This window comes from Cyprinodon tularosa, unplaced genomic scaffold, assembly GCF_016077235.1.
Source record: "Cyprinodon tularosa strain WSP-4 unplaced genomic scaffold, ASM1607723v1 ctg54, whole genome shotgun sequence".
Lineage (NCBI taxonomy): Eukaryota > Metazoa > Chordata > Actinopteri > Cyprinodontiformes > Cyprinodontidae > Cyprinodon > Cyprinodon tularosa.
Genome location: NW_024039274.1, coordinates 531,845 through 552,666, shown reverse-complemented (window position 1 = coordinate 552,666; position 20,822 = coordinate 531,845). Strand labels below are relative to the sequence as shown.

The 20,822-nt window shown below is 39.2% G+C and overlaps 1 protein-coding gene across 1 annotated transcript in view; it reads left to right on the top strand.

The window, feature by feature from the left end:
- eif2ak3 (eukaryotic translation initiation factor 2-alpha kinase 3) overlaps window positions 1-20,822 on the top strand; it is a 47,010-nt gene that overhangs the window by 13,517 nt on the left and 12,671 nt on the right. Inside the window, exons 2-10 of the mRNA XM_038304652.1 lie at window positions 6,793-6,922; window positions 16,624-16,818; window positions 16,920-17,050; window positions 17,811-18,078; window positions 18,165-18,327; window positions 18,406-18,531; window positions 18,653-18,775; window positions 19,262-19,491; window positions 19,589-19,701. Coding sequence (XP_038160580.1) covers window positions 6,793-6,922; window positions 16,624-16,818; window positions 16,920-17,050; window positions 17,811-18,078; window positions 18,165-18,327; window positions 18,406-18,531; window positions 18,653-18,775; window positions 19,262-19,491; window positions 19,589-19,701 — 1,479 coding nt within the window. The remainder of the gene's footprint in view (window positions 1-6,792; window positions 6,923-16,623; window positions 16,819-16,919; window positions 17,051-17,810; window positions 18,079-18,164; window positions 18,328-18,405; window positions 18,532-18,652; window positions 18,776-19,261; window positions 19,492-19,588; window positions 19,702-20,822) is intronic.

The following is a 20,822-nucleotide window of genomic DNA, read 5'->3' as shown; positions in this document are numbered from 1 at the left end:
ACTTCTCTCTGTTCAGATCATAATACCTAAGTTGTTGAAATAAGTGATCCCCCCCACCACCACCACCACCACTGCCCTTCATCCTTTATCTGGAATAAAAAGAGGTCACAAAGCCTTTGATCGCACCCGCAGAATGAAATCTTTTTATCTTTGAAGATGAACTCAGTGCTCTCTGTGACTTTTAGATCACTTTAACATTCAGAGAGCAACTTGCCAGGGTGGGGGGGTCGGCCGAGCGAAGGCCGCCAAAGCTTCCACCCTCTCAGAGAGCAGACTGCTTAGCAACAGCCAATCAGCCTAATATTTTTGGCAGGGTCCCGCAGCCAATTGAGAGAGTGAGAGCAGGCTCAAACGCTGTGTTTTTATTGGCGGCTGCGAGGAAAACAATGTTTTTCTTAGCGCTCCACACTTCAGTGCTGGCGGTGAGGCTGATGATGCCTACAGCAGACTCCAAGAGATAATCTCAGTCAGAGAAGGCGTTAAAAATCTCACAATGTCTTATTGTTTAGTAACACCATTTGCATCTGTATGCTCACTTGTAGCTCCCGCTGAGCTCTAACGAGTTGTTGGTTCACAAATCCTCTTAGAAGTTTGTGTAAGAAGTAATGTTTCTTAAAGTGATTTAGCCTTTTTTAGAAATACGTTAATGGGAATTAAAGTCTTCTGCTGAAAGGGTACAAATGGTCAATCAGAGATGCACCGATCAAGGAGGTTGGAGCTGGCCAATTTTTCACAATCAGCTCTGCTTTCAAAATGATAAGTCCTAAAAAATAAAACATTCATTAAAACAAAATCAAACATTTCTGATTTTTGTTGTTTTACAATAAAATAAATTTCCTTTGCAAAAACCCTTTGGCAAAAAATGTTAGTAGATAAGGTCTAATTAAAAAGAAACAACTTTAAAAGTTTTGTTTATTGATCTAAATATGTTAGATGAAGAGAGCAGCTCGCTGAGTTGAACTTAAGTCTTTATTGAACATAAAGTTCAGTTACCAAATATGCCTATGTAATTAAAAGTTTTACTGTAAATTGATCTAATGGTAAAATTCCTGAACGTTTATAGAAATAGTAACACCTGAAACTGCATCCAGTCCGCTTTCTTAGAACGGCAGAGAAAGCCTTCCTCTGCGGCTCCAGCGTTTGATTGTTTTCATGGCCTTAAATACCCTCTTGTCTAAAGTTAATTTTTAAAATATTTTCCTGCTGCATGAAGGAAAGCGGACTTGTAGCTCGTACGTACTAATCAATGCACTTATCTACGCATTGATCCACACACTAGCTGCAAATCTCTCTCCTTTACGCCTGTGTAAACAGACCTATATTACGCTTGTTACTGCCATCTAGAGGGCTGGAGTCAAACAAGATGTTTACTCTTTTTAAATGTGACCTGGATAAAAATTTAATGCATGTTTGATTATAATTTTTTTTTTACTGCGGCTATATTCTTTATATATTTTACAGTCATATGTTTATATAACTGTTTTTATATATTTTTTTTTTATATTTTTCAAGGTTGCACTTTTAAAAAGATGAAATTGTCCAGAGAGCTGTTCCAAACGAAATTTCTTTTCGTTTTTCACTTGTGTAAACAAAATGACAAATAAATCTGTCTTAGTCATTCCAAGCTAAATTAACTCTCCAACATTAATTGAATGCATCAAAACTACCATTAGTTTTGAGTGCATTAACTACCATTACTGAACCTCTGGGACATTTTTGTTTCATAGTCTTTAGGAAAAAAAAGAAAAGAAAGTTAAGAGAAAACTTTTTGGAGAGATAAGGCTATATATTTCTTTTTTATTATTGTTCCTTAAATTGCTTTAATACCTGTAGTCTTCAATTTAACTTCTGAACAGAGACACTGTATGGTACATTTTCCATTATCTAAATATTTGTTTGGGATAGATATCAATGACATCACCTCCTAGATCCTTTTCTTTCACCATGTATTGAAAATATTGGTTTCTGTGTAAATAAACTAACCGCTTGCGAACTTGTCAAAAGTGTTATGCTTCCTTTTATTGAGTTCAAGGTGTTTTTTTTAGATTTAAGTTAAAGAAGTTTAATTTTAGCGCTTGTTATACTAGCCATTAGTGTCAGCCTTTAAAACTGACTAACCAGGATTTATGCTAAATGGAGACTTCAAGAGATTCATGTACTATTGATCAGATATTAACTGCTTATGAACTTTTAACAGAACTTTTGCCCCATAAACTAGAACTCTCCTTTAGGGGTTTAATTATCCATGGTGACTTTAAAGCAGACTCTTGAGTAGGTGAACCTCCGCCTGCACTCTCCTCCCTGGTTAAATAAAGCTGAAATGCCATGTTGACACCTTCACCTCTTAGACAGATACAAATCAATAGTCAGGATGGGGCTGCAGGCAGAGCTCTGAACATGACTGACAAGCAATGCGGCGGAAACCCTAACAGTTTGGCGAAGGGTGGGGTTAGATGTCTCAATTCATCCAAGTCATCCTGTTACTAGAGGGAAAGGAGCGCTGTTAGCAGATATTGCTGTGTGAGCACATAAACAGCAATGGAGGCCATTAGTAGAATTTGCACTTAGTGCTAAACCTCTTCATCTGTTTAACTATTAGGTAGAGCGGAGGAATTAATTGGAGGAGGGGAAAAAAAAGGAAAAATCCATCTCCTCATTACTTCTTAAAATCTTTCCTCCAGGGTGAGGTGATCTCGTGCTGTTGGAAATTCTCAGCCCATATATCATGCAAAGTAAATACTTCCCCCCTCCTGTGTCCTATTTCCCCCCAATTCTCAGCTGTAGCTTCTCGCTGTCGACCGGCTCTCTGCCTCTGAATGAAAAATGGATTCATTGAGTGTTGAGAGGAGTTTGGTGCTTTCTAACAAAAAGCAGCAGAGGTTAGCATCCGTACAGGAGGCTGCGGTTATATCCTTAAAGATACTTTCTATTGAGGTAGTGCATTTCTCCACATTGAAGATCAGCGTTAAAATAGTAGAGATCAACCAATGCAGACTCTTTAAAGGGATCCAGGATTAGCTGAACATGTCGGCCTAAATTTTCTTTAATTTTCCTATTAATTTAAAAAAAAGTTATACTTTTTGTGATACATAAAAAAACGTATAACTACTTAAAATTTGTTCTGTTTTCTCTGTTCAGTTCTGGCTCGGTTCTCAGATAACAAAGAGTGCACAAACAGACAGCGTCATCTCCTAAAGTCAGCCTCCGTAGTCATGAAATTTCAGACATTCATAAAAATGTAAGGTTCCCTACCATGCGACACGATGTCCAGTGTTGATTCTGCTTAGCAGTGTGATCAACCTCATCTTCCGTTGTTGTTTCCTGCGTCTGTAAGCCCTGATTGTTTGTCGTATCCACTTCCCAAAACCCGACTCTGTCAAGTAAATTCACCAAGGACTGCCTTCTTCACATGCCTCTATGCAAACTTCCTGAATGTTACAGGCGCTGCCATGTTGGTTTGCTTGTTTACCAACAGTAGAGCAGTAGTACCATAGCTCGTCACTAGGAGGCAGAAACCGTGCTAGCATGATGGGTAAACAGAACCAAGCTCGGAAGGGTTAATTGATCCAAACTCGGTCCAAACTCGGCATGGATCTGTTTTCAGAAGGTAGAATGGGGCTAACATTAAAGGAATAGTACACCCAAAACATGATTAGCCTTCATTTTCTACTCACCCCTATGCTGAACAACACTCTGGAGTACTTTTTTGATATCTCAAATGCATCTGGAGATCTGGGAGGCTTCTTGCTGTCTGCTGACATTCAAATAATGGAGTTCTATGGTGCCCGAGGCAGAAATGTCCATAAAAGTCCACAAAAAACGTCTCAATATTCCTCCATACTGCTCGTCCAATGTATTCCAAGTGTCCTGAGTGGGTAGCATCCAGAATTTACTCGAAACGAAGTCATTTAGAATGTTTTTAGAGCATAAACAGTAGTGTATAGGATTTCCTAAAAGCGTGTTCACGAGTCTACGGAAACCACGGCAGACCAAACCAGACGAAAGTGCGCATTCAGCTCGGCAAAGAACTCATGCTCTTCCTCAACACTGAAGTCCTCAGACATTTTTCTTTCGTTGTTTCTTTCTTTGCACAGGTAAACAGCACATTTCTTCTTCTACACTTGCATTATCGGCAGAGCAGACGCTGAATGCGCACTTTCATCTGGTTTAGTCTGCCGCGGTTTCCGTAGCGTCGTGACCGCGCAGGCGCGCGCTTTTAGAAAAACCTATACACTATTGTTTATGCTCTAAAAACATTCTAAATGACTTTGTTTCGAGTAAATTATGGATGCTACCCGCTCAGGACACTCGGAATACATTGGACGAGCAGTATGGAGGAATATTGACACGTTTTTTGTGGACTTTTATGGACCTTTCTGCCTCTGGCACCATAGACCTCCATTATTTGAATGTCAGCAGACAGCAAGAAGCCTCCCAGATCTCCAGATGCATTTGAGATATCAAACAAGTACTCCAGAGTGTTGTTCAGCATGGGGGTGAGTAGAAAAGGAAGGCTAATCATGTTTTGGGTGTACTATTCCTTTAACAGAGCTGTTTTTAATCATATTGTTTTTGATGGATGCAGTGACACACTGCATCGCTTTCCCATTTTTATGAGCCGTTATGATCTACTGTTTACTATATTAGCTAGAGCTAATACCATTAACTGAATCTTACATAAAATCTAAATCAAATCGGAAGATAATGAACAATTGTTAAAAGGGACAGTGAAGCATCTTTCAGTCTTTGCAATACATTATTCTAATATATCTGAGAAAACTTTTTTACACATATGTTAACCATAAACAGCCTGGAGCTCGTAGTAGCATAACTCAACATCTAGGTTAGCATCGCTACCAATAGCAGCACAAACCAACTTCTTTGATCAACTCTCCCCTCTTCCTTCTCTGGTGATTTCTACATTTTCCTCAATTTCAAGATCCTCTGGTTCGAAAGGTTTAACTTTACTCATTAATGTTTTGGCTCGACAGAGCTAGGACTACAGGACCTAGCATAGGTTAGTTACCCAGAATGCATTGCATTATAAGCAATAAGATGACATCTGTGTGACAATATTTTATTTAAATTTGTTAAAACTCAACAGTGTACAGTACATTTTTATTGCTTTTATTTTATTGTTTTTACATAAAACAATTTCTTAAATAAAGCCTATTATTACAACTAATCCTTTGAAGGTTGATACCATGCAGTCTAACTGATCCCTGATATGTGCTGCCAGATGTTTGGGGGCTGATTTGTAAAGATTTGCTTTCTCTTCCTCCATTTACAGGATAAAAATTAGACTATTATTACCTCTGTTAAGGATGTTTTGTTTTTAGTGGAGTTTGTGTGTCTGTCTATCTATGTACAGGATAACTTGAAAGTTCTGAACAGATTTTAATTATATTTTTACCAAAGAAGCACCTCAGTCCAAAGAACAATCCAATAATATTTGGAACTTTTAAAAAGGATTCTTTAATATTATTTGGCGGGACAAGCAGTTCCCCCCCTAAACCAGATCTTGTCAGTAGTGAATATTGACAGCTGCAGCATCAGATTTTAAAAAATCCAGAAGTGTTATGCTGACGGCAATACAAGAAAAGTGAGTGACTGAAGAAGGTGAGAGCAGAACAAACACCAGAGGCTGCAGACATATGCTGTGCCTTATTTATAAACTTATGACAGGATTTCAAGGAAATTGTTACCTATGGGGCACCTCATCCCTAGGAACAATTCATATTTGCTATAGGTGTAAGTCATAATAAGAGGAAAATTTTGCTGCTTGGTAGAGGTCTGCACACCCTAAGTGTGTTACTAGTTACAAAATTACGCTAATCTTGATTTAAACAAACAAAAAAAACTCATTAACAAGCAATCAAAAGCATGAGCTTCACCTAATCTCAAGCCAAGGCTGCTGAATGCACTAATGAATATGCAAATGTGTGCATGGATCAGCTGAAACCAATACAAAAACAACAGGAACGAGACAATATCGGCTATCTCTAAAGAAAATTATAAAAAGTGACCAGCCAGCCCTTCTTCATGAAGCTGCTCTTAGGCTCGGGATCCCAGTTTTATGTTTAATAAATCCCAGTTTATTCTCTGGTTTAAATCATTTTAGGCTTAAATTTTTTTAATACCAGGAACAAAGCTGCCCTGCAACAGGTCCCGTCACCAGGAACGTTTATAAGAAGGTTGATTTTATTTATTTTATTTTATCTGTTTTACGTTCATTCTAACCAGGAAAAAAAGGTAGATAAACCATAAAAAAAATACTGTGGGTAAAAAAAAAACACTCATTCAATCAATAAGAAGCCTAATTCGATGTAAATAGAGGGGGTACTGTCTTCTGTTTTCTTCATAGAGCTCAGTGTTTTCAGCTCTTCTCTTCACATAACCAAGCAGGCTTGTTTATTTTCTCCAGACACATCTGTGGTCGTCATCTCACACGGCTGCGGTGAGGTGACTGCATGTCATGATTTAATAATCCTCTTTAATCAATATGCCGTCCAGACCACCTGACACAGCAGGGGTTGTCTTGGCACAGGTGTTGTTGAAGCTTCTGATGAAGGTCACTCTGATTTGCAAACAGAAGTAGGACTCAGGAGGCAAAGGCAACATCTGCAGCGCTGCTGCATTGCTCCTCTTGGTTTCTCACAGAATCTATTTTTCTTAAATAAGAATGAAATAAACAGTGAAGAACACATCTGTCTATGATGAGTCCACTCGATGACGATGGGACTGAGAACCTGATTTTTATGGTCTATTGACGTGTGCGTATCCTGTCTTTAGGTCCCTTGTGATCATCAGTACCCTGGATGGGCGGATCTCTGCGCTGGATCCTCACAACCAGGGCAGGAAGCAGTGGGACCTGGATGTTGGCTCAGGATGCTTGGTGTCCTCCAGCCTCAGCAAACCTGAGGTAGAATCAAATTGAATATTACTCATTTAACCCAAAAGGCAGCATAAAATGTGGATTCCCATCATTTATGTTGATACAGATACAATCATTCTGCTTTAAAAATGTTAAATATTTAGTTTTTGATACACTGCCATCTAGAAGTATTCAAATCACTTCAGCTATGTCATTTCAGAATTATTTTGGTCAATATTGATATTGATGATTTAAAACAAATGAAATTCAGCAAACGATTATTTTAAACTTTCAACTTCTTTGTATGAAATCACCTGAAACAGAATACACATCAAGTAGACAGTGCTTAAGTTTTAAGTGCAGTGATTTATTTATAATGCCAGTGATGTGATAAGGATATCAGGCTGTGCTGCTGTGATATACCTTCAATCTGGAAGCTGAGGAAAGGAGTCTGGATCAGCTGAGGGGCGGCAGCACATCAGAACCCGCTGCTCATTAGGGAGAGGTAGAACGATTCCTCCTGTGAGTCTCCGAAAGTTTCCAGTAATGATAGAACTGTTACTAGCTCCATATTATTTTGGTATATAATTCACAATTCCTTTGAATTCTATAATTCACAGTGGAGCAGCTGGTAGCACTGCAGCAAGAAGGTTCAGGGTTCGATTCCCGGATCAGGGACTTTCTGCCTGGAGTTTGCATGTTCTCCCTCTGCATGTGTGGGTTTTCTCCGGGTACTCCGGCTTTCTCCCTCAGTCCAAACACATGCTTCTCTAAATTCTTCTTAGGTGTGAGTGTGTGGTTTTGTGTCTTTGCGTGTCTCTGTTGCCCTGTGATGGACTGGTGACTTGTTCAGGTTGTGCCCCGCCTCTCACCCATTGTCAGCTGAAGATGGGCACCAGCACCCCTCGCAACCCCAGCAGGGTTAAGAGTGACGGAAAATGGATGGATTGATTCCAATGCCAATAAAACGTATTAAAGAGTAGAGTTAGAGTGGTGAGATATTTCAGAAATGAAGATGTTTACACTCTTTGCTGCCAAACGTGAAATAAAACAACTTTCTCAAAAAGCATTAAAATGTCTTGTTTTTAACCCATTATGAGGAAGTTGAACCAGCCTTTTACCTGTATTCTCTCCAAAAACAGTAATTTGTTTCTGCTTTCTTCATGTTTACTGTCTGTAGACCTTCAGACCAATATTTGAACTCTGTGCACTTTGAATAGACGGATTCTGTTGCTGACATCTAGCCAACATGCACATATTCCCGGTGAATGCGCACCAGCCTCGCTTTTCACCCCCACATGAATCTGAAAAGAGTTGATTCGCCTGGAGGATGAGCCGGTTTTGTTGACTGTAGCGATTTATGCGTACAAGCACAACAAGACCCTCGCTTTTACATGTATACAGAAGCTTAAAACACCCACACTGACATGGAGAAAGCCAAGTGAGCCTCGCAGCGAGACAAGAGCGCTGCATGCAGAGATACATGCTAGAGACATGCTCTCGGTCGGCTTTGATGTGGACTCGCTCTGTCTGAGCATTTTGCCTCCGGGGGAAGAGCTTCTAATATTAACAAGGGTCGGGTGGTTTCTTAGATCAGTTTAATGCTGGTCTGCTGGTGGGGAGTGCTTGGATCTGAGGAACACGCCTGTCTTATTTGTACAGCAATACAAACCAGCCTCAGATTATTGACCAAGTTCTGCACATTTGATGGATGGATTTTCCCCTAAAAGGCCTAACTTCTCATGTTGGTTTTTGTTTTTTTGTAAAAGTAGTTTGAAAAGAAGAAATTTGATCCAAGTATTCACTAAATTTGGACAATTAAAGAAAATAATTAAAGTACAGAACAAGGTATTCTGTTGTCTTTACTGTCATTTTACAGTTGTTGTTCCTTCTTTATGTTTTTTTCTTTCCTTGTATCCTTCCCTTATTCCTTGTGAGCACTATTCTTCCTTTATTGTCCTTTACTCAATTTGCATTTGCAACATATTATTTTTTTTTTCATCTTTATCATTTAAATGTAGAAAAGAAAATATTGGACAGGCTTTGTAAAACTTTGACAACATTCCTAATCAAAAAAAAAATCTTGAGAGTTACTTTGCAGATTTAAATTTGTTCATTTTTCTTTTTTTTCTTCAAATTATTATTTTCTGTTTTCATTTTTTCATATAGAGTTTTTACAAATTGCATTATTTTTATGGATTACATTCTTCTCACTTGGGGGGGCGGGCTTCCCAAGTGAGAAGCTAAGATTAATTTCTATTGGTCTGCGCGGACGAGAGCAGCAACATTTTTATTGGTCAATGTGCGCATCGAGAGAGTGCTGTGAAGAATGCAAGTTATAAAATTCTATCTAAAAAATAGAAATGTAAAAAATAAGATGTGAAAATATGGATTTGTAAAATATGATACAAAAAATAAAAATTAAGGGAAAACATATGAAAAACATCTGAGATACTCTCCAAACCTCTTTTTTTTAAATATGACATTTTTTAGGATTTTTTATTTATTGTTTTCATTTATAAAACTCATTCTTCGCTTCCAACAATACTGAAACAAAATGCACTCCATACTTTTTTTATTATGTTTAGGTCTACAGAAAAGTAGAGTTTGGAAAAAGTGTGAAATGATTTACATAAAACACAGCTGGACTAGATAAGGTCTAACAGACATTGTAAACCAAATGGGTCTTTTAAGGATTTTGACTCTGAACTGTATGCATTGACCTGAAAGATAAAAACAGTTTGCACCTTTCTTTTTAAGGTTATAGATCTAAGTTTTAAAACTAATTCTATAAAAAATAATTTTAAATATCGGCTATCTATTTATCTGTACAAATACAAAAGAAAATAATTACCTTGAACTATTCCAATGTCCCCACTGCAGTAGTTGGTGATGGCACCATGCTGTGCAGGTTCCTGCCTTCAGCTGGGATTAGGAAACTGGAGAGATTTCAGAAAGGTGGATGAAACTAAACTAGTGCAATCTAAAGATCTGACCTTCACTTACAAAGATGATGTGGAATGTTTTAGTTGAAACTGTATCCACTAGTTGAAATGGCCTAGTCAAAGGCCAGACATAAATCCAATTAAGAATCATAGTTTTAACTAGTCATATAAGGTTCATGATTTGGTCCATGTAGGAGCTTTCAGGTCTAGAGGATGAAATGAAGTAAATGGGTTTAATAAAGGAGGAGATTTAAATTAACTCTGCTCAGAGTGAAGTTTCATCTATAGTCACTAACTAATGCTCCATCTGAGCTCTGAACCCGTTAACCTGCTGTGGTGTCACTTCTTACGATCCTCACAGTGTGTGTAATGTGTGTGTGTTTGTGTCTGTGGAGCTGTGCTTTATATAAGCTTAAATCCTTCCCTACACATTGCAGCTTCTATAACCTGGGATGACTGTCTGCTGCATGTGCTTTACTCCCTTTATTTTTGTGGGGGGTGCAGTTTCGCCTCCAGCCTTTTCCTCCTCTGCATCCTTCAGCCCCCCTTTCTCACTGAGAGCTTAGCAACAGTTTGATTGGTGCTTGCCGGGTCCCTCAGACACCAGTCTGCTCAGTGATCGGAGGCTGGAGGGGGTCCGCTGTCATGCTATTGGCTAGCCTCAACATGCCAGGGCGGAAGCAGCCAGTCACCTGCTCCATCCTGCAGAGTGTGTCACTTTTTTTTTTCTTCTTGCAGTAAAACATGGGACAACAGGGGCACAAACCGCATTGTCTGCAGAAAAAGGAGCAAAAACAGGAGATGCTCCGGGGCGTCAGAGGGGGTTGAAGGGCATCTGCGTGTGTTTGATCTGAATGAGCTGATCACTGGTGACTCATACTGGTGGGGCGGGGCTTAGAGGATGGACTTAGTGTGTGTTTTGGTGGGGGGGGATTAGAGGAGGTGAGGTAATGCTTTCAAATAGAGATGATGTCATCACATAATAGACAGCGAACACTTTATATACATCTGCTGTCATGCAGTGTGAAAGACTTGAGCCTGACTGATGGTTACACTGGGACTAATGCTTGATTGGCTCCCTGGTCCTAATGGGAAAAGCAATAATTCTCCCAGCAGACTGAGAAAAAGGAAACAGCCAGCTCGGCAGTATTTTTAGTAGTTTTGTTTTTTCGATTTAAAACACAGCCCTTTTTCTACCCATTCTTCGCCTCTGCAGCACAGTTAAGGTAAAACTGTTTGACAAGATCGCTGGAGCGTCTGCAGTAACGCACACAAACAGCCGTACAGCGCAGCATCTGTCTAACAGCCCCCCCAACTCTCTTCTCTCCTGAGGGTGAAACATGATTACATGACTTGTAACATGAAATGATTATCAAGCTGTTTTGGATGAATGCCTCCTTAATAAATGGTTTCCATAAACAAAATATTAAATACAAAACTCCAAAATAATCTCCTGATAATTAAGATTAGAGATCCACCCATCAGAGTTTTTATGGCAGCTTCCAATGGTTCGGATTTTAAAGACTTTGCAAAGGATTAACTGTCATGTTCACTAAAATAGGTTTTGGTTTTAGGCTCCTTTGTCAGTTTAATAACACCGGGTAACTTTTGATCCCAGTTTTATCTGAATGTGAGCTATAGTAAATGATTTTTTTAAGTCAATATTTGGCTCTGGGTGTGTATCGATGCTCTATGCAGGCTGTCCTTAAAAACTTGTCTATGGAGCCTGAGAGGGTCGGAACAATTCAATTCAGTTCATTTATATAGCGCCAATTTACAACACATGCAATCTCAAGGCACTTTGAGAAAAATCAATCACATCATACGGTCAGACTGGTTAAAAGTTTTCTATCTAGGAAAACCAGCAGACTTTATCGACTCATTGACTCTGCAGCAATCCCTCACACCTCGATCATGCATGCAGTGACAATGGAGGGAAAAACTTTAAAAGAAAGGAACCTCCAGCAGTGCCAGGCTCATTGTGAGCAGCCTTCTGCCGAGGCTGACTGGGGTTCAAGGAGAGAGAAGCAGACATAGAAAAGGAACATAGATACACTGATCTATAAATACTTTCTATGTTAGTAAAGCTAGGGTAAAGTAGCTCCATAGTTATGTCTAGGAAAGAAACAGTTAAGCTTTCATGACAGAGGGATGGAAGAGAGCACAGTAAAATCTGAGTTCATAGCTATGTCTAGGAGAGAAACGAGAATAAACACTGAAAAGCAGGCCCCACTCTACCGGATTAGTTAGTAAAATAGTCAATTGTGACTCTGAGTGTCTCTTTAAGGCTGTCTGAGTTTAAACACAAGAGCCAACTAATCTAAACGCTGTTATTCAGCTCTGATTTAGGATTTCATTTAGAGCAGAGGATGTTTCCTTGACTTTACAAAGAAATCCATGACTTCTCAAGCTGCTTTTGAATCTGCAATGTTTCCAAAGGGCTCCAGGGGCACTAAACCTGGAATTTACTCCTCTAGTGCCCCTAGTGGTCAAAAGTAGAGTTTTAAGTGTTATAAAGTTTGTTTTATTGCTCTTAAGTAATATTTTCATAATAACTGAATTATATTGAAGTAGAAAGTCATCATATCCAACAGAAGAAAAAGCTTTAATATATCAGATGTTTGCATTAAATCTACATAATGTGATTCACTTTAAAGGAGTACTATAGAACGTTCAGTTTGGTTGATTTTGGCTCCCCCAGTGGACAAAATCTGTATTGTTTTTCCTGAAGGAAGACAACATTTTCCATGATGTTTTGTGTGGCAGGGTTACTACTACAGTGTTGCTTAGTGTCAGTGATAGTGATGCAGACGCCCTCATGACAGAGGTGTCATTTAACTAGTTGTAAGTCTAAGTATAATCACAAAAGTTATGAGAATATTTTTTGAATGATCAAAAGTTACTAAGTGGTGGTTTAAGTGGAATAAATATGTGTTAAAATGTCTTGGCCAGGTCTCCCTCGAAAAAGAGATTTCAATCTCAAGGGATTTCCTGGTTAAATAAAGGTTAAATAAATAAATAAAATGGAGATAATTTTGTTTCAAAATAGATCTGTGTCTGTAATGCCAGATTTGTAACTCTTGTCATTTGTAAATAACATTCTGTGCTCATTTAAAGTATCTGTGTCTGTTATGCATAACTTCAGGTTCTTGTAAATGTGTGTTAAAAACAAACAAAAATATAATGAAATTCTTAATTAATCTGATATTTAGGAATCCAAACGTTCTTATGCATACAAACCATTGAATTAATGTACACAAAGCGCATGAAACACAAAGACAAAACAACACTTACATTTAAAATCAGGTTACGGGTTCAAAATGTTTTTTTTTTTTTTTTAGACATTTCATGTTTTCAGAGAGCTCTCAGATTCCTGTGTACATGGTGCCTTTAAATGCTCGTGGACTTTTTTTCCACCAAAAATGTTTCACTTTATACTTGTGCAGAACTGGCAAAGAGGATTTTCTGTTTAAAATGGGATACCTTACTTAGAAGACACACAACTACTTTTATTATTCTATGGTTGTTTATTTACATGCATTTGGGAGCTGTACAAATATAATTACTGGGTTGAAATAAAAAGGCTACCAGGCCGCTGAGAGAACAGCCAAGCAGGCACTCTCTGTAATTTTTTTCAATAATATTCTGATTTATTAAATAAGGCAGTAATTGGAAGCTACTGGTGTATAAGTTCTGTTTTTCCGTGTTTAATATTTGGCATCACATTAATAGTTATAATAGTAAAATGTTTATTGTTAAAATACAAACATTGTTATATAGAAACAATATTATCTTTGTATCTTTGGAAATCTACAAAAATAAATTCTACATATTTTATCAAGCAGACAAAATATCCAATCCCAAAAAAATAAATAAATCCTCTCTCTTTTTCCCACCTGAGCTCAGGCAATGTGTGCTTCTGGTTTATGCAGCCAGCTTTCCATTAACATGCAGGTCAGGGCTCAGATTAATAACCAAGGAAAAAAAAGTCTTCACTTTACTTTAAAGTCCTCACTTTGGCTGTAAAACAGAATAAATATGTCTTCCTTTAGCTCCAAATACAAGTTTGCTCACACACATTCAGCAAGATTTAAAGGTACTGGACTAAATGTGAGTTAGAGCTCTTTAAAGATTAAAAGGACCATAAAAGACACAAAGAGGAGAAAGTGTTTATGCTGATGAGTTGGGAATCTTTTATTCTTTTCATCCGTTTTTAATGTTTTTTTCTTCTTTATATTAAAAACCTTGAATCCAGGCATTTTTGTCCCGTTTCTAGAAGTTTACTTCCTCAAAAACATCATATATAAATCTATGAGACAAATGTTTGGATACAAACACATAAATGGAGTCATTAAGATATCTTTAATGCCTTATATGGCTAATACCTTAAACCTTAATGGGTCTAAGGTAAGGTATAAGGTATAATACACATATTCCTTTTCACCATTTCATAATGTGCATTTGATTTATATATAGATCTATATATATTATATGTACGTAGGTATGTAGAAACGGTTTGGAGCAAACTTTTAGTGCATTAGCTTGGTAACTTGCTGATCCAGATTTTATGTGGGTCAATCCAATCGAACAGACAGTACAGAACTCCACAGAGGAGAGCATAACCCTTCATGAGATTACATGGCTGAGAGAAGGCTAACTGGTGTCAGAAGACTGGGGCAGATCACAGGAATGGATTAGGGCATCAGAAGCGACATGACTCAGAGAGAGTTTCCCTCTCTCTACTGAAACCTCTTTGCAGCCTGGCAGCCATACCAGCACTGAGGGATCTGTTTAGACTGTTAACCATTCCTCCCTCTAAACCACCTACCATGTGCCAATGTTCTACTCTCTAATAAATACATCTATGTTTAAAGGATTAAAAATTTTGAAAAATTTCTGACCCTAGTAGATTATAAAAATCTGGGATAAGTTCAGACCCCAGAGAAAGTGATGTTACAGTTTTCACACTTTCCCTTCCTCCTGCTAAAATTGAGCTGAAGAGTTTAAATCAGGATTAGGGTCAAGTATTGCAATGATCTCATCCTCCCCAGCAAAACAATGATCCCATCACACAGTCACACGGTTTGATCCAGATCTGAGGTAATTACCTAATCTCATAGTTGTGTAATGGTCCCAAGTCTGTGGATTGAGTCCAAGCGTGCTGGGGGCGGTGAGACGGCTGTGTGGGCGGATGTGTGCCGGATGGTGTCTGTTTGGACAAGTGTTCCAGTGTATACACATGCATTAAAAACAAGTGAAACTTGTTGGCAGATGATGTCACAGAATTTAAAGCTCTACAGTCTCATTATCAGAGCTTTTTTTGCATGGTGGATAAAAGTTTTTTTTTGATCATTTGTATTTGGTTTCAAAAAATGTTACAGTGTTGAAGACCCATATCAACTTGTACTTTTTAAAATGTGTGCTATAGTGCAGTGAAGTGGAAAATTCAGATTCACAGCACATACATAATGTTCTAAAGGATCAGAAGTTCTGCTTCGCAGCACCATTTGTAGGTTATACAGGAAGGAAAGGTTTGCATACCTAAAAAAGAACTAATGACCTAAAACAAGATGGCTGCAAGCTTAATTCCTCCCGTTCAGTAGGTGGTACACTACCTGCTCTTGTTCCAACTGGTTTACCACCTGGTTGCCAAGTCAGCCAGTGTTAGCTTTAGCAAACATTGAACTTACTTCTGAGCCCCTTTGCCAAGTCGATAACAACTCTTTAAAACTTGACCGATGTTAACCCTGATTTAACTTTTTTGTTTGTTCGTTTTCTTTGCCTTAATTGGGAGACACAAAAGAGAAACGTAGCCATTTCTGAGTTCCATCACTAAGCTGCTAGGATCTGGCACTTCCTGAGCTTCTCTAATGAGCCTCATTAGACTTCCTCTGAGATGCATCCTAACGACTGATTTGTTCTGTAGGTAGTTAAGGAATAGTTAAGGCGCTTTCTTTTATCTTGAAACTGGGCAGTATGCAGCAACAGGTTGGGGAGGGGCTCTGCTATTGCTCTCTGCTTCAGACAAGAACAACCAAACTGATCGTGCTCATCTGAAACTAAACTCTAACATTTATTTAAACGTCAAAGAAAAACCAGCCTATTACCAAAACTTTGATTTGTGTCCGAACGTCCGCCCCAACCCCTACAGTAAATCCCTCAATCACTATATAGAGCAGGGACTATATAGTGGACTTTATAGTGAACTCAGTTAACTGACCGTTTGGACAGATGATCACTACTTTTCGCTCCCCACTGGTCCCGTAGCTCCACCTGTGCCATCTTCAATAGTCGCCACTGTCAAGTAACAACAGCCTGTGGCGACAGTGGGCCTCTGTGATAGCAAATCCCATAATGCTTTGCAAGGAGAGCTCCCTGCACAAAGCATTCAGGGATATGATGAGGTGCATTGTGGGAAATTTCGATTCCACTACTTTTTCATCCACTTTCATTCAGACACAGGCTTAGTCTGTCTTTACTACAAACATTTCTTTCTAAGTAAAATGTAAATACTGACATAGCTGTTCAGACGATATTTATGAAGTAGTAGATAAACGTACAGACTACTAGCATTTAGGCTCAACGGTTTTGGGATTGTATCTTTTTAGTTTGGATTCAATTGATCAATAGTAAAGAAATGTAGGAAATATTTTATTAAAACATTGTTTAAAATCATAGTATTTTGTCGTAAAAAAATCATCATAATTTTTATGGCTCATCAGCTTGGCAGTAAATGAGTAGAAAACAATATGAAGACACAGCTCTGTTTCAGAATTGTTGAATGCTTTCATTTGTGGTCCATAGGTATTTGGCAATAAGATGGTTATACCTTCACTGGACGGTGCCTTGTTCCAGTGGAACCCGAACAGAGAGAGTATGGAGGCCGTGCCTTTCAGTGTTGATTCACTGCTGGAGTCGTCCTACCGCATCGGAGAGGACACTGTCCTGGTCGGGGGCAAGTCCATCACTACCTATGGTCTGGGGGCCTACAGCGGAAAGGTGGTTATATCATGATGGTAGTTTGAAAGATTTAACCCCTGGTTCCCTTTACTGTTCACTTGGAGACTTTAACCCTCGCTTGGTTTTCGTCTCTGCTTCAGATTCGGTACATTTGCTCTGCGGGGGGCTGCAGTCATTGGGGGGACGAGGAGACTGAGGCAGAGGACGTCCTCCTACTGCAGAGGACTCAGAAAACCGTACGAGCCATCAGGCCTCGATCAGGAATGGAGAAGTAAGTTATCATTGTCAGGTGCAGGACACACTGACCAGAGTTCCTACACAGGGTGGAAAAGTCTGACCCTGAACGAGTCTGAACTTCAATCAAACATGCCAGCTCAACTTTAAGATTTCGACTGAAATCACATTAGTTGCAAAAATAACAATTCAGACTGGACTAAGACTTGCGGCCTAAATACTTGATAATTAACTTGGACTCTCAATGTAAGGCTACAGTACGCTGCATGCTAATGGAAATCTTTTTATTGTCCATAAACTTCTCAGACCATATTCTTCCATGGCATTGAGACCAACCTATTTCTGATCTTTTCAACTTCAGAAAGATCCTATTTGTTCCACTTCCATATAAATTCTAAATCTTATACATACCCCTTTTTTCTCTTTCTTAGAGCATCTACAATCTACACTAATTTTTTTGTTAAATTTATTTGGTAGGCAAAGCTACAATAAGCATAGATCATTAGAAAATAATCTGACAACTGTATTGTATTGCCTATAACTATAGTTAATTCACAACACTTGTCCCCTGAAGGCCATTTCACTGGTAAAATGGATAAAAAAAACTCAAGAAAAAAGCTCCTGTAATAACAATCCAGAACCAGTTAGTGCTAATAAAATCACTATAATAAAATAAAAACAAAATAAGAACACTTCCTGTTTTGTGTTCAACTGGCTCAGGTTTGTTATAAATCCTTTAATTATGAATAATTTATTACTTATTTAGAACTGAGAAGTTGTTGTTGTCGTGACTTCAGGTGGAACTTCAGTGTTGGCAGCTTTGAGCTGAAGCTGGTCCCTGAGAAGCAGTCTGGAATGAACTTCCTTGAAGGAGACGTGGCCAACGAGGACACCTGGAATGAAAGCCAGAGAGTCATCATCGATGAACCAAAGGAGAGGGAGCAAATGGACAACAAGCAGAACCAAAACCAACATTTGGACCTCGTCATCAAAGTGTCTGTTCCTGATTGGAAGGTCATGGCCTTCAGCACCGAGCCAAATGGACAGCTGGTCTGGGAGCATCAGGTGAGATTTTCAGGCCAACATCAATTTGTCATAGAGATGAGGGTTTTCTGTACTGCAGCTCATTCTGTTTCACTGTGTCCACGCAGTTCTGCACACCTATCGCCTCCGCCTGGCTGGTGGGAGGGGGTAAAGTCACACCGATCAGCCTATTTGATGACACGGCCTACAGCAGCCAATCAGAGTCTGAAGACGATCTAGAGGAGGATCCTGATTTGGACCGGAGTGCTGCTGAGTCCAGTGTCTACCTCGGTAAGTTCCTCTATTCATCCTTTTTTTGTTAATCTTTAAGGGGAAAACAATTAATTTTGTTCATGAATGTGTTTCCAGGGATGTTCCAGGGGCAGTTTTACCTCCAGTCATCAGTAAGGATCTCTGAAAAGTTCCCGACTAAAGCTATCGGATCAGAGAAAGATGTAATTTCAGTCCCCACTGTTAAATGGAAGCCTCTTATACGTAAGTGTTCTTGTTCTTACAGATAGAAATAAACTCCAGGGACACTGGGTTTGATGACAATAAGGAGACTGACCAAAGAGATGCCACTTTTCCAAGAAGTTCCTTTTTCTTGTCCTTGCAGAGTCCCCATCCAGAACTCCAGCTCTGGTCGGCTCTGATGAATTTGACAAATGTCTGAGTAATGACAAGTATTCCCACGATGAATACAGCAATGGAGCCTTGTCCATTCTGCAGTATCCATACGGTAAACACCTCATGGTTTCCTGACAATCACACAATCATGCAGTGCTTTACATGCCCCCTTTACTTACCACCACAATCCTCCAATTTCAGATGAGACACCAACACAAAGTAGTTCATATTATAAAGTTGGTAGAGGCTTCCCAAAAAGATTGTAATCTGTAACTGCAGCATAAATGGTTCAAAAAATATAAACTATTTATAAAGAAACCAATGGAGGGAAATCTGTCATGATCTCCTAATATGCTCAACTGCCTGATGAAATTGTCTCTTTGATTAAATTGTCCCTGTAAAGTGCCCTGAGATGGCATGTGTTGTGAATTGGTCATATATAAATGATCTGAATTGGATTTAACTGTAAAATCAAATAAAGCACAAACGTTTTCGGTGGAAATTTGATCAAACGAGAGGCAATTTTTATGGCTTCACCAAGCAGAACCTAAATGAATTAATACAGCTCTGAATGCCGTCTCCCATCTTCTCGTCACAGACAACGGTTACTACTTCCCCTACAGCAAGAATTACCGGGAGAAACGAGAAAGTGCCATTAGTCTGATAAAGGGAAACGAGGCGGGATCGGACAACAGGAGGAGGAAGGACCCAGTGCTGCTGCTGCCCTGGTGGAAGGAAATCCTTGGCACCATTGTTTTCTGCATCGCTGCCACCACCTACGTGGTCCGCAGGTTCTTCCACCCTCCTGCCCCCGTGGCCTATGTGAGGGTAAGAGTTCTCAGCCCCACTGGGCCACACCCTGGAATACGGCTGATGCTGGGTCTAACTAATGCGTTTTTTCCTGTCCTTGGTGTTTCTACCAAAGCAACGGAAAGAGTCCGAGACACAGTGCCAGACTGACAGCAAGTTTGACCTTGAAGTTGTTGAATCCAGAGAGGCGGTTGCCATGGAGAACCGCTTCAGTGAATACGTGTCCAGGTACTCCACTAACTAACCACGGGGCAGCGTGTCCCCGCTTGTCATCTCTCTTTCAGCCCCTGCTGCTGCTCCAGAAGTTATTACCCTGGTATTAGAAAGCCCCACATGTTTAGGTGTAGCTACAGATTGAGCCTTGTTACCATGGTGACCACTGGTCTTCCAGCCTGCCTTGAATAGGACAAGGCAGAGATAGGAGTCGTAGTAATGTGCGATTGGGTAACTCAGCTGTTTGCCATCAAATCAGGACGACCTTGGTCCAGTGGCGCCCCGCCCTGCTCCATCTGCCGCCAGGGTCATGGTGTTGCGTCGCATCATGCCAGGGCGGTTTTGGAAGTTTTTAACTTCTTCGTTGGGACATCCAGAATATAAACGGCAGCCATCATTCGTAGGCTGTCAGTCTCGTCCCTTTAAAAATTCTTGAATGTTTTTCATAACCCACACCAACACGATTCGAACTCCATTGCTTTCTTTCATTCCAAGCTGAGGATCACAGATTAGTTTGGCTTTCCCAAAATAAAAAGCAGCAACTGTTGGAGCAGCTGAAATAAAAACAAGTCCAGATAGTCAGGGGGAAGGAGATCAGGACCAAATGCATAATTCACACATGCTTTCTGGTGTAGAGAGGGAGGAAGGCGTTCAAGGTAAATCTAAAAGATGCAAGCAGTCAAAATTTCATTCTGTCCTGCCTTAAATGTTAATTTGTATGGAATAAAATTTGTTTCATTATTGTTGCAATCAAAGAACATGTTTGTAAATGGAAAATTGAAAAAGATGCAATACAGAAATTAAACTTTAAAAAATGTTTTTTTCGAAAAATATTTTGAGAGTAATCCTTTTTTTCAAGCTTCTATTTCAGTTTTTACATATTTCAAAATTAGATTTTTTTTTATCAAATTCTCTTTTTTCAGGTTTAGTTTTACAAATTGCTTTCTTTTCAATTGCCCTTTCCCTTCACTACTGGGGGAGGGATGAAGACTAATTTCTATTGGTCTGCATGAACCTTAGCAACAACAAAGAGTGCCTTAAAAATGAAGAGAATTTGATCTGTGAAATGCAATGTGAAATGAATCACTCTAAAAAAAAAGTGAAAAAAAGTAAAAATTTTAAATGTCAAAAAAAAG